Source organism: Aquarana catesbeiana, linkage group LG01 (assembly GCF_042186555.1).
Source record: "Aquarana catesbeiana isolate 2022-GZ linkage group LG01, ASM4218655v1, whole genome shotgun sequence".
Classification (NCBI taxonomy): Eukaryota; Metazoa; Chordata; class Amphibia; order Anura; family Ranidae; genus Aquarana; species Aquarana catesbeiana.
The window spans coordinates 175,383,256-175,397,254 of NC_133324.1; the positions used below are offsets into that span (position 1 = coordinate 175,383,256).

A 13,999-nucleotide genomic window follows, 5' to 3' on the forward strand; every position below is an offset into this window, starting at 1 on the left:
GACGCTGAGATTTCCAGTGTGAATAAAGGCCTAACTTGTCCTGTAGACAATGCACAAATGCTTAAGGATCCAACAGATAAAAAGTTGGAATCCCTGTTAAAATCTACTTTTTCCTTGGCAGGTGCCGTTACTCAGTCTGCAGTCGCTGCAATAGGCGTCTGTCAATCCCTAAAGGACCAATTTAGACAGGCCCTTAAAGAGGTTCCTGCACAACAAGCTCGGGAATTGGCTGAACTACCAAAAGCATTATGCTTTGCCATAGATGCCATTAAAGATTCTATTCACCAGGCGTCCCGCCTTACGCTTGTGCATATGCGTAGAATCCTTTGGTTAAAAAATTGGTCAGTTGAAGCACCATGTAAAAACCTCCTAACTGGGTTCCCTTTTCATGGGGAGTGGCTATTTGGAGAAGATTTGGACAATATATATCTAAACAATTTCTAGTGGGAAAAGTACTCTTTTGCCAGTCAAAAGAAAGCATGAACGCCCTTTATTCAAGCGGGCTCTTTCCCCTGCGCCAGGGGCTTCCGCCTCTAGGCAGTGGCGATGGCCTCTGCCGTCAGACTTTAGAGAAAAACCTCAGGGTCAGACCCAGGCTCAAAAGAAGTCCTGGGGTCAGAAACCTGCAAAGCAGAATCCTAAAGCCTCATCATGAAGAGGCAACTCCCCTCACCAAGGTGGGTGGCAGACTTCTGCAGTTTTCAGAAGTCTGGCAAGTGGAAATTCAGGACAGGTGGGTCATCTCCATGGTAATGCTGAGGTACAAGCTGGAATTTCGGGACTTTCCACCGTCTCATTTCCTGAGGTCAGTCGTTCCCAAAGATCCAGAGAAAAGACAATCTCTGTTTCAGGCACTAGACCGATTAATATCTCAAGGCGTGATCATACAGTTCCCCACAAAAGAGCAAGGTTTGGGGTTTTATTCAAATCTTTTTATGGTACCAAAACCAAATGGAGATGTCAGACCCATTCTAGATCTAATAAATCTAAATCAGTTCTTGAAGATCCGCTTCTTTCACATGGAGACGATCAGGTCAGTAGTTTCTATCCTTCTAGGGGGAGAGCTTCTGGCATCTATCGACATCAGTGATGCATATCTGCATGTTCCTATATTTCCCGCTCACCAAAAGTTTCTGAGGTTCGAGTTAGAACAGCAGTGTTTCCAGTTTGTAGCCCTGCCCTTTGGGCTAGCCACAGCACCCCAGGTGTTCACAAAAGTGCTGGCCCCACCTCTAGCCAGGTTAAGGGCACGGGGCATAACAGTTGTAGCTACCTAGACGATCTATTGCTAATAGACCAGTCAGTGGCTCATTTGGCGCAAAGCATACGCACTAAAACCAGTTATCTGGAAAGTTTGGGTTGGATTGTCAACCTAGAGAAATCCTCCTTAATACCGCTAAAAAGGCTGGAGTCCTTGGGTCTGATCATAGATACAGCCCAGGAAAAGGTGTTCTTGCCTCAGGCAAAGATCAACTCCATAAGAGAACTGGTGCGGATGGTCAAGTCAAAAGGCGATCCCTCCATTCGCCTCTGCATGAGGTTGCTAGGAACCATGGTGGCTTCATTCGAAGCAGTTGCCTATGCCCAATTCCATTCAAGACTGTTGTAAAACAGTATCCTGTCTACTTGGAACAAAACAATTCAAGCTTGATGCCCTGTACACACGGGCGGACTTTTCGGCAACAAAGGTCAGATGGACTTTTGACGGACTTCCGACTGACTTTCTAATGAACGGACTTGCCTACACACAATCACACCAAAGTCCGACGGATTCGTATGTGATGACATAGGACCGGACTAAAATAGGGAAGTTGATAGCCAGTAGCCAATAGCTGCCCTAGTGTCGGTTTTCGTCCATTGGACTAGCATACAGACGAGCAGATTTTTCGACCGGACAAATTTGAAACATGTTCCAAACCTAAAGTCCATCAGACTTTCAACAGAAAAAGTCAGCTGAAGGTCCAAAGAAGCCCACACACGGTCGGATTGTCCGCCGGATTCGGCCCGTCCGACCAGTCCGGTTGAAAAGTCCGCACGTGTGTATGCGGCATTAGACTTGCCAATGCGGCTGTCCCCAAGAGTGTCCCAAAGCCTCACTTGGTTACTAACCCAGAATCTGCTGAAAGGAAAATCCTTCAGACCAGTCATCTGGAAAGTGGCAACGTCGGATACCAGCCTTTCAGGCTGGGGAGCAGTACTAGAAAAGACAACTGTCCAGGGACAGTGGTCAAGAACTGAAAGAACCTTGCCCATCAATATCCTAGAGATTTGGGCAGTGCGTCTGGCTCTAAAGGCCTGGACTGGACTTTCAGGTTACGGGATTGTCCTGTCAGGATTCAATCCGACAATGCCACAGCTGTGGCCTATATCAATCACCAAGGGGGCACCAAGAGTCTCTCAGCGCAGAGAGAGGTGAACTATATTCTAACTTGGGCAGAAAGGAATGTTCCGTGCCTATCGGCAGTCTTCATTCCGGGAGTAGAGAATTGGCAGGCGGACTATTTATGTCGCCAGCAGTTTTTCCCAGGGAAATGGTGTCGACATATTCCAGGCTGTTCGCCAAAGATGGGGGACTCCGGACGTAGATCTTCTGGCGCCCAGGTTCAACATGAACTTAGTCAACTTTGTGGCCAGAACAAGGGATCCACTCGCATGCAGAACGGATGCGTTGGTGACACCGTGGGATCAATTCTCACTGATCTATGCATTCCCCCCTATTCATTTGCTGCCTCAACTTATTTGCAGGATCAAGCTTGAAAGAAAGCCGGTGATTCTGGTGGCACCAGCATGGCCCAGGTGGTCATGTTATGCAGAAATCATAAAGATGGCAGTGGAGAGCCCATGGTCCCTCCCACTACGGCCAGATCTGCTCTCACAGGGACTGATATTCCATCCTTCCTTACAGTCTCTAAATTTAACGGCTTGGCTATTGAAACCCACATTCTGAAGAAACGTGGGCTTTCTGGGTCAGTTATCTCTACTTTAATTAATGCAAGGAAGCCAGCTTCCAGAACTATATATTAAGAAGTCTAGAAGGCTTATGTTTTCTGGTGTGACTCTAAGGGTTGGCACCCTCAGAGGTATATCATAGGCAGAATTCTTGCCTTTCTACAATTAGGGGTAGAAATGAAATTGGCCTTGAGTACTATTAAAGGCCAAGTCTCAGCTTTATCGGTCTTATTTCAAAGACCACTTGCTACACATTCTTTAGTCCGAGGTTTTATGCAAGGGGTGATGCGGCTTAATCCGCCAATCAAACCTCCCTTGAACCCTTGGGACTTGAACTTAGTTTTGTCTGTGTTACAAAAACAGCCATTTGAACCGATACAACCTATTCCTTTTGTCCTTTTGACAAGGAGGTTGGTATTTTTGGTTGCTATATCCTCAGCAAGGATGGTTTTGGAATTGGCTGCTCTTTCTTGTAAAGAGCCATATTTGATCTTTCATGAGGACAGAATGGTGTTACGCCCTCGTCCAGACTTTTTTGCCAAAAGTAGTTTTAGGTTTTCACCTGAACCAAGATATTGTCCTGCCATTGTTTTTTCCAAAACCATGTTCCAGGGAAGAAAAGTCACTACATTGTCTTGATGTGGTGAGAGCAGTGAAAATCTACTTAAAGGCAACTGCTCAGATTCGTAAGACTGATGTCTTATTTATTCTGCCAGAGGGTCCTAAGAAAGGACAGGCAGCGTCAAAATCCACTGTCGCTAAGTGGATTCGGCAAGTTATAATTCAAACTTATAATTTAATATAAGATTCCCCCTTTTCAAGTTAAGGCGCACTCTACCAGGGCGGTTAGTGCTTCTTGGGCAGTGCATGATCAGGCCTCCATGGCTCAGATCTGTAAGGCCGCAACTTGGTCTTCAGTGCATACATTCACAAAATTTTATCAGGTGGCTGTAAGGAGGTATGAGGATATCGCCTTTGGGCGCAGTGTGCTGCAGGCAGCAGTATAGGTCCTCAAGTCTGGGGGTACCCTCAGGGTTGTGTCTCCCTCCCCTCAAGTAGCATTGTTATGGGACGTCCCATTAAGTAATCACTTAAGGCTCTGCGTCCCATGATGTACGATAAAGAAAATAGGATTTTTATAACAGCTTACCTGTAAAATCCTTTTCTTGGAGTACATCATGGGACACAGAGGTCCCTCCCCTCTTTTTTGGGATTTAAGTATATTGCTTTGCTACAAAAACTGAAACACCTGCTGGAAGGAGGAGGGGTTATATAGGGAGTGAACTTCCTGGATTGGATATACCAGTGTCCATCAACTGGAGGTGGCCTGTAACCCATTAAGTAATTACTTAAGGCTCTGTGTCCCATGATGTACTCCAAGAAAAGGATTTTACAGGTAAGCTGTTATAAAAATCCTATTATTGTTAGCTCTCACCTGTAGAGCACTAGACTGAGAGGCCCAGGTATCGTGGGATATATAGTTTCTTCACAGGAAATGTCAATTCTCACACAACAGTGAGAGGTTGTGCAATTATCTGTGCATTGACATGTGGCATGCCTCATGTTTGAACATAAACTGAAAATTCTGACGCAGGAATGTGAAGATTTACGCTATTATAGGCTGTGCATACAGGGCAACAAAGGACACCATGAAATTGCATGATCAATGCACATCGTAAACTGGCCATAAACATATAGAATGTCATTCTAAGTTTTTTGTTTTAAAGGCTAAGTTCACCCTTGGGGAAAAAAATATATATTTTGCCGAAAAAAAACGTGCATTCATTATTCTTCATCCAGGAGCCTGCAAAGCATTGCACACTCGATCAGTGGATCACGAATGCAATGTCAGGCTCCTGCAGACAAGTCTTGCAGCTTTCTCCCCGTACCTCTGTTCAGGCTGTCAGGGCTTGTGAATGAACTATGAAGGTGCTCATTAAGTTCATAAGAACTACAAGCTGTCTACTGTGGTGGAAGACTGTACTTTTCTCAATTTGTTTCACAAATTGCTGTAAATGAAACCCCATACAGTGACGCCAAATTTAAATTGTGACAGCTGTTGCAGGGAGAGGAAACCCTGCCCACTTTCATTGGGGGGGGATTGCTGAGTTGTGAGGAGAACATTTGCTGGAGCACATTACACCCTAAATATGGATTCAATGTATAGCATGCTTCAAAAGGTGAACTTATTCTTTTAGAATGTTCATTCAAAAAAAATTGAAGGTGGTTTGAGAAAGTCCATTCCTTCCAAATTTAACTATTAAAAGCAAATTTTAAAATACTTTCAAACAACATTCATTAAGTCATAAAATGTACTAAGAACTGTTGTACGAATAGTCGTATTACCATTCGTTTGAATATCTACTAGTGTATGGTTAACTTTATGCAGGTGAAAAACATAAGCTAGGTATATTGGAATGTAGGAATAATTATTGGGGGTCCATTAAAAATTTTATTGCATAGCAATGTTCTTTAGCAACATGCTCAGTGCACTCACCTTAGGTTCTGGACTCTGAAGCCAGCAGAATGCTGTTGAAATAAATGAAGCGGGATCTCCATTTTACAAGCTATTACTGCTCTTAATTATGTCAATTAATCATTAAAATGTTACTAAACCCACAACAGTAAAATCAGTCTGTATATGCAGTAAAGCATGCCTGTTATACTCACTGTGGAACCTAAGGGGTTAATCCTCTGCATTGTGTAAAAAGGCTGTTTGATCCTGTTTTCTCTGATTCTCCCCTATTTTTACTGTCCCCAATCCATCTGCTGATGGAAAAGAGCCTTAAAGGCACTCGGCACATGCTCAGTTTGTGTATTGCTAGAGCGTTTTTTCTTTTTCTTGTGAGGATGCATGTGATCAGCACAGGGCCAATCTGCACTGTCCAGACAGAGGTCAGGGGTCCTGCAGACTCATAGAACAGTCAGAGGAGAATGAAAAAACCTCCTACAAGCTTTAACCAGACACTGATAGAAATCACAAGACCGCTATATACTGTTGATGAGAAAGGATATTTAGCAGTTTATGTTTACTAAAATAGTTGCATTCCTGTGTACTGTGGTTGGCCAGATATAGAAATGCAGGGTCCTGAGTTTACTAACACTTTAAATCATCAAAGGCTGGCATTTGGTCAGGTTCACTGGCATTTTCATGTGATGCCGTCACTCTTGAACAGTAGAACCAGTTACTTGAGATGCTTGATATATTAAAAACGCTGGCGGCCAAGCAATTATTATTCTAATAATAATAATACAGGATTTATATAGCGCCAACAGTTTACGCAGCACTTTAGAATGTAGAGGGGGGACAGTACAACTATAATACAGTTCAATACAGAAGGAATAGGAGAGCCCTGCTGAAATGAGCTTACAATCTAAAGGGAGGAAGATAGATAGATAGATCTATAGATATAGATATAGAGATATATATATATATATATATATATATATATAGAGAGAGAGAGAGATTATAGATAGATAGATATATACATTTTGGCCAGGATTATTGGCCACATGCTATTGCTGTGAAATTATAACATCATTTCAGGGCCGGACTGGCCTACCGGGATACCGGGAATTATCCCGGTAGGCTGGCTGCACTGTAGTACCGCTGGGGCCGCTCTCACTCACTGCCTGTGTCAGCATCAGCTGCAGCAGCGGCGGCCGCCGCTGCTGCACTATGCCAGCTGTGTGTCACTCACTGACTCACTCTCTGTGTGTGTCTCCGCTCTCCGGGGGGGGCCGCTCACTGCCTGTGTCCTGACTGACGCTGAGTGAGCCCTGAGCCGCCGCTGCTGCACTATGCCATGGCTGCCTCCCTGTGTGTCACTCGTCACTGTCTCCTCCGTTCGCGCCGCCCACCACACTCATCATCATGGCTCAGCCTCGCTCTGTCTGTGTGCCTGAGGGGGAGGAGCAGGAGGAGAACGCCGTGCTGCTGCTTCATTTTGCCTCGTCCCGTGCGGCACCAGCCAGCACCGCCCACTATCTGCACGAGGAGAGGATTTCAGTGAATGGCCGGCAGCAGCTGCTACAGCACAAGAATCAAGGGGGGTCTCTCTCTCTCTCTCTCTCTCTCTCTCTCTCTCTCTCTCTCTCTCTCTCTCTCTCTCTCTCTCTCTCTCTCTCTCTCTCTCTCTCTCTCTCTCTCTCTCTCTCTCTCTCTCTCTCTCTCTCTCTCTCTCTCTCTCTCTCTCTCTCTCTCTCTCTCTCTCTCTCTCTCTCTCTCTCTCTCTCTCTCTCTCTCTCGTTTTGTTCAAGTGCCAGATAACTTTGAAAAGCTGTATACAATCAAACGCTGCCACTGTGCCCATAGATTGCCAACACTGTGCCGTACCCATCAATTGCCACCACTGTACCATCAAACACAGCCGCCCACTGTACCCATAAATTGCCACCACTGTGCCCATTAAACGCCACCACTGTGCCCATTAAACGCAGCCACTGTGCCCATCAAACGCAACCACTGTACCATCAAACACAGCCACTGTACCCATAAATTGCCACCAATGTGCCCATTAAACGCAGCCACTGTACCATCAAACGCAACCACTGTACCATCAAACACAGCCACTGTACCCATAAATTGCCACCAATGTGCCCATTAAACGCAGCCACTGTACCATCAAACGCAACCACTGTACCATCAAACACAGCCACTGTACCCATAAATTGCCACCAATGTGCCCATTAAACGCAGCCACTGTACCATCAAACGCAACCACTGTACCATCAAACACAGCCACTGTACCCATAAATTGCCACCAATGTGCCCATTAAACGCAGCCACTGTACCATCAACACAGCCGCCCACTGTACCCATAAATTGCCACCACTGTGCCCATTAAACGCAGCCACTGTACCATCAAACGCAGCCACTGTACCATCAAACGCAGCCACTGTACCCATCAATTGCAGCCACTGTGCCCATCAAACGCAGCCACTGTACCATCAAACGCAGTTTTGAACATGTTTACGTCTTCCATACTTTGAAGTAAAGTTCTTTGATTATTCCTTATTCTGGCAATATATATCACCATAGCAATAAGTGGATTGTTCTTGATGATTGTTCCACTTTTACCACGTTTAACTGTAATTTGCTTTTATATATATATATAAAAAGCCCTATGTGCTTTTATATGTGTCTTATCTATATATAATGCACTCTTTAAATGTGCTTTAAAATGCATGGTTTTCCATTTTATGAACAAGAAAATAATGACGTTATGCTGTTGGGCTGGTATAATAATGCTATGGGGCTGGTATGACATTTTTTCCAGGGCTGGTTTTCATTCCCAGTCCGGCCCTGCATCATTTGCAATTGTCATGCTCTGTGGCTGTAGAAAGGACCTTGATTAAAAGCAGCAGAGCATTTGATACAATTAATATTTAAACGCCAAAAGTGAAAGCCTTTATGAAGGGAAACCATAGTCATTTGAGGTCAAGTTTATTCCTGTTTTTTTAAGTATATAAGATTTTAAATTGTTGTCTTATATATAGTCTGTCACTATCTATTGTACATTATATACGTTCTGTTTTTTTTTTTTTTTGTCTAAAATAAACCTCAGACCTGGCCTCAGTAAAAGGGAACACTGGTCTGATGACTCTTTTTAAGTTCTTTAAACAAGGGGCACAGCTGGAACTATTCATGCCAATAATATCAAAAGCACATTAGAGCTCCATCTGCTGGCTAAATAAAAAAAAATTACCGGTATATATTTTTTGGAAAACAGTATTTTATATATACTTGACTAAAGAGAAAAAAAGGATTTTTTTTAAAAAATTAAATTTTTAGTCCTGGCCATATTAAATAAAAAAAAAAATGTGTACTAAACCATTATACATTTAAATTAGAAGCAGCAAGCCTAAGCAGCAGATGCTTTTCTTTATTCAGCTTCCCTGCAGCCTTTCTCCAGTTTTCACCTGACACCTGGATCAGTCACAGGTCACTGAGTGCGTCATTGACTTCTATCTTCTCAGTTGTCTGTCTGGTTCTAGCCGAAAATCGTTTTATTTTTATTTGCTTTTTTTAGCCAATACCAACTCACTGAATGCAATCATCAGATAGCTTGTAGACGTAGCTTGTAGACGTAGTTTACGTATATTAGAAAAAGCACAGCTGGGGGTGAAAGGGACAAAGAGACAGGTCAGTCTTTGAAGGCACCTAAGCCGAGCTGCCTGCTTCTAAAATACAGTTTAGGTTTATATGTATTCTTTAGACCCCTTTCACACTGGGGCGCTTTGCAGGCGCTACAACGCTAAAAATAGCGCCCGCAAAGCGCACTGAAAGAGCCACTCCCGTCTCTTCAGTGTGAAAGCCCGAGGGCTTTCACACTGGAGCGGTGTGCTTGCAGGACGGTAAAAAAAGTCCTGCTAGTAGCATCTTTGGAGCGGTGAAGGAGTGGTGTGTGTATACAGCTCCTCCACCGCTCCTACCCATTGAAATCAATGGGCAACGCGGCTATACCACCGCAGCAGCGATTTGTGGGTGGCTCTAACCCTTTTTCGGCCGCTAGTGGGGGTCAAAAGCGCCCCCCCCCCCCCCCCAATACGACGGTAAAGCGCCGCTAAAAATAATGTGAAAGAGCTTTAGGGAAGAAGGTTTTTTTTTTTCTCTTCTGGCAGAAATTAAAAGTTTTACTGACAGCCCAGAACTCCTTCACTCCGTTACCATCTGTGCTTAGTGTGTTTTATATACATATGCTACATCTATCGGCATCGCCATCATGACATCTGTTGCTTTGCCTTATTTGCTGCTTTTGATTTTTCATTAGAAGTACTCTTCAGTTTAAGCCATTGCTATTGTCTACATCCAGTATTACCACTATTATTTATGCACTTCAGTCATTAGTTGTCTGAACATCTGCTCGTCACTTGTTACTTTACCAGTTTATGTAAAGGCATTTTTGTTTTATTTAGCTTTGGATAGAATGGGGGAACAACCAGCATGTTGGATTTCTAAACATGTGATTATTGCCAGCTGCTATAGCGCTAGCAATAATCATTGTGTTCTTCAGGCAGGGATGGCTCCCCATGCCCACCACTGGGAAAACGCTATAGCTTCACAGAAGGAATTCTGTCTGTCTGGGGGAATCAAGCGTGGTTGCAGGAAAGAAAATTGCAGAACCTATGGCCTGCCTTAGTTTCAGACTTGTTATCAGAGCAAGGGGTAGGGAGAAATCTTCCATTAGGAAAAATGTTGTCAACTGTCTAACATGAGGAGTTCAATCAATTCAAAGTGATATCCTCTCACTTGCTGATGCTTCTCCAATACAGGAGGTGAAGGGAAATCTCCCTTACAAAAAAACAGCAAAATAAATAGCTTGATATAGGTTTTATCTCTTCCCCACCCTATCCAAAACCATACATACACTTGTTTATTTAGCTCTAGTAAATTTTGCAACTTATTGGGGGAGATTTAGTAAAACTGGAGCATGCAGAATCTGGTGGAGCTGTGCATGGTAACCAATTACCTTCTAACTTCAGCTTGTTCAATTAGCTTTGACAATAAAATCTGTTACTCTGCACAGCTACACCAGATTCTGTGTGCACCTGTTTTAGTAAATCTCCCCCATTGTATTGCATTATGAAAAAAGGGTAAAGATACCTTCCAGACATGACTGGAGAAATCTACTGACTTTCAATGAAAGTCAGTTGTTGTAGTACTACGAGATATCTCTAACCAGCATCCTGGCTTTTAGCTTTTGTGGTTCCAAAGTCTGAACAGAATCGTTTTGTAGATGTTGAAAGGAATAAGTACTGTATCTTTGTATTAATCTAAAGCTTCTAAGACCTGCAAATTTAGGCAACTTAAAACCCAAGAACAAAAATGTAATATATTACAGTTTACCAATATCCAAATACCCTGGCTGCATTTGTTTACTTATTTTATTTTTTCTCTATTTATTTCTTTTTTTTTTTATTTAGTGCTTTTCTGTATCTTGTGCTCTCAGCAGTGTGATCCTAAGTGGTTTTAAATGCTCAATTTGTATTTTTTAAAAATGCCAAACCTGTCATACACTGGTTTTGCGCAGAGCAGCCGCAGTCCTCCTCTTCTTGGGTCCTCCCACTGGCGCTTCTGGCCCCTCCCCCTGCCAAGTGCCCTCATAGCAAGTCACTTGCTATGGGGCACTTGTGCATACTCGTCTCTATGCTCGCCCCTGCCCCCACTCCCTCCTCACTGGCTGTGATTGACAGCAGCAGAAGCCAGTGGCTCCCGCTTCTGTGTCTGAGCCAATGAGGAGGGAGAGCCAAGAGAGCCTCTGATGTGCACAGTGCTGGACCAAGATCGAGATCAGGTAAGTATATGGGGGGGGGCTGGAGCAGGGACTGCATGCATTACGGTGCAAAACCTTCTGCCTTTAGAACTACTTTAATGTCATCAGGTCTGCCCAGGTTACTACTATGAATTACAGAACAAACCTCCCACATGATGAAAAAGGGTATTCTGTATCCCTAATATGTTTTCTGTCTGAGGGTCAGAACATTTCATTTTTTGTACTGGTTCTGTGTAAGAGCAGCATTGTCACTCTGGAACAGAAAGTGTCTTATGGTTGCAGAACATATCCTTCTTTCCTCGTCTCGTAACAGGAGGAGGGATGTTCTGCAGTACAAAGGTACAAACAAGGCCAAGGGAAAAACCATGCTTAACCACCAGTCCGCAGACAACCAAATAACCTGTCTAACAGTATACGTTAAAAGCGGGGGTTTAGTCTGCACACATTTGCAAATTCATGCATAAGCCACAGAGCCTCGTCAAGGCACCCTGGTATCTCTAGTTATTTGGTTGTCTGCGGGCTGGTGGTAAGTTAAGCTTGGTTTTTCCCTTGGATTTATCCTTGGCCTTGTTTGTACCTGTTGTTAGCCTTCCAATGCTTCTTACTGCGATAGCCAGCTATAGATGGGAGCAAGTGGTGTCTTTTTTTGTATCGCAGTACAAAGGTAACCTGGGCATGGCTGATAACACTGCATAGTAGTTTTCTTGGTTGAACTAGGTGGACTTGTGTCATTTTTCAACCAGACTAACTATTGCTATATACACAAGACACAGGACAGCATTGGTTTTCTGGCAGGATCAACATGTATTTGTACTCATTGAGGAGATAAAACAAAATGCTTTAATGGTATATTTATCTAACTAAATGAGAGCAAATAAGAGACATTCATTGTTGGGGTTTACATATATTTTAAGAAATTAGGCGTTTTAGACAAGTAAAATATTTGTAGACTATGTAGAAACACTGTAGTAATGTTTTATGTGAACCTCTAATATGTTCTGATTTTTTTAGGTAAAGGGACTGGTGGCCTTAATCTAGGAACCTTCTTTGCAAGTCACAAAGGGTACAGTCGGAAAGGCTTTGACAGACTTAGTACAGAAGGAAGTGACCAAGAGAAGGATGACGATGACGGCTCAGATTCAGAAGAAGAATACTCGGCGCCCCCGATCCCAGCAGCAGCAGCGACATCATCTTCTTCCTGAAAAAAAAAACCCAACTACTTCCACTCAGTCTTTTGCCCTCTAGCACGTTTAAGATTGTGTATTTAATTGTAACTGTACTAGTCTCTGTGGGCAGTACAAGTGTCATGGTTTTCTTTCCTTTTCCTTCTGAGTGCTGTTGTAGTCTTTTATGTGAACATTCAGAGCAATTTCGTTATCACTATAGATAGTGTAGAAATAATACGTAATTCAAGTTTTTGTTTTATTACAATCTCTTTTTCATTGTTTGATGGCATTCCTCTGCTTTTCCAATAGCACTTTAATTGCCAACATATAAATATATATATTATTTTCTTGCCTTTAAAGTCACGACTATTTGCAGTACAAAGATGTGTGCCACATAAATGCAAAGCTGCTAAATTTCTTCTATTTTTTTAAATTCACAATGATATTGTGTCCAAAAAGAATTAAAAGAGAAAACAGATAAAAAAACTATTTAATTTTTGTTTTGGTGTTATTGGGATGTCTTATTTTTAGATGGTTACACTGTTTAGAACACTATTTTCAGAAACTGAATGTACTTTGTGTAATAAAGTGTTCGCAGAGCATTACAATGAAGACTACTTTGGAGTTTGTGCTTGATGATGTATTTCCTCATTTTCGGAATGTTCCTGAGACCCAAAAATGTAAAAATGTTAAAAATGTACAGATGACGTGTTTACAGCTTCTGACAATATCACCCCCCCCCCCCCAAGCTTCCCCAAAGTATCTTTAAAAAAAACCTGTTAAATTTGGTAAAATTAACTGAAGTGTTATATAAAACACAAATTTAAAGCCCAACCCCCAATGACATGGTGCCCAGATAATAATAACCTGACAGAAGTTCCAAGCCTACTCTGTGCATAAAAAAAGTCTTGTCTGAGGTTGGGGTTTAAACTAAGTGGATAATCTGACTTCCCTCAACTTCCAAATTTTACTGGTTTACATTATTAATTCAGCAACTTTAATTATTGCCTGGAGATGTCCTTCATACAAATATAGAGGAATGTATGTTACTAGATTGGTTGCCTTTAAAGGGAAACTATAAAAGTTTTGTAAATCTAACTTTATATGTTTATACTTTTTCTAACTGCTCTTTTATATATGTTTATTTACGATAAATATAAGCAATATTTTTCGAATAAACATTTAAAGTGGTTGTAAACCTCTGACATATGAACAAAGCACATCCCATTATAGTGTGTACTTGTCTCAATCCAGAGCACTACATTTCATTTCTGCCCACTGCCTTGTTCCTCTACTATCTGCATGAGTCGCTTATGGGAAGTTGTCTTGACACCAAGAGGTAAAAAGGTGACAGGAGAGGGAGCTCCAGCACACGGTCTGTGATTGACAGCCTCAGCTCTGTTCCTGTGTTTTATGTAAAGGGAGGTGTATCCCTTCTCTTCAATAAGCTCTTAGTTCTCCTCATTGAATGTAACTTTAGCTCCCCACCCCCTGTTTTCTGAAAGCTTAGACAGGCTGTAAAAAAATTCTGGACTTTCAAGGGCTGTAGAGAAGAAAAGACTGCATATAAACAGGTACAACTTATGTAGGCAGATTTGTTTAATCTCT

At 42.5% G+C, this 13,999-nt stretch overlaps 1 protein-coding gene across 4 annotated transcripts in view; it reads left to right on the plus strand.

Moving 5' to 3' along the window:
- Window positions 1–12,999, plus strand: part of PAM (peptidylglycine alpha-amidating monooxygenase) — a 331,085-nt gene extending 318,086 nt beyond the window's left edge. For all 4 annotated transcript variants that reach the window (XM_073624571.1, XM_073624572.1, XM_073624573.1 and 1 more), the window contains one exon: window positions 12,237–12,999. In XM_073624571.1, coding sequence (XP_073480672.1) covers window positions 12,237–12,427 — 191 coding nt within the window. In that variant the 3' untranslated portion in view covers window positions 12,428–12,999. The remainder of the gene's footprint in view (window positions 1–12,236) is intronic.
- Window positions 13,000–13,999: the final 1,000 nt, after the last annotated feature.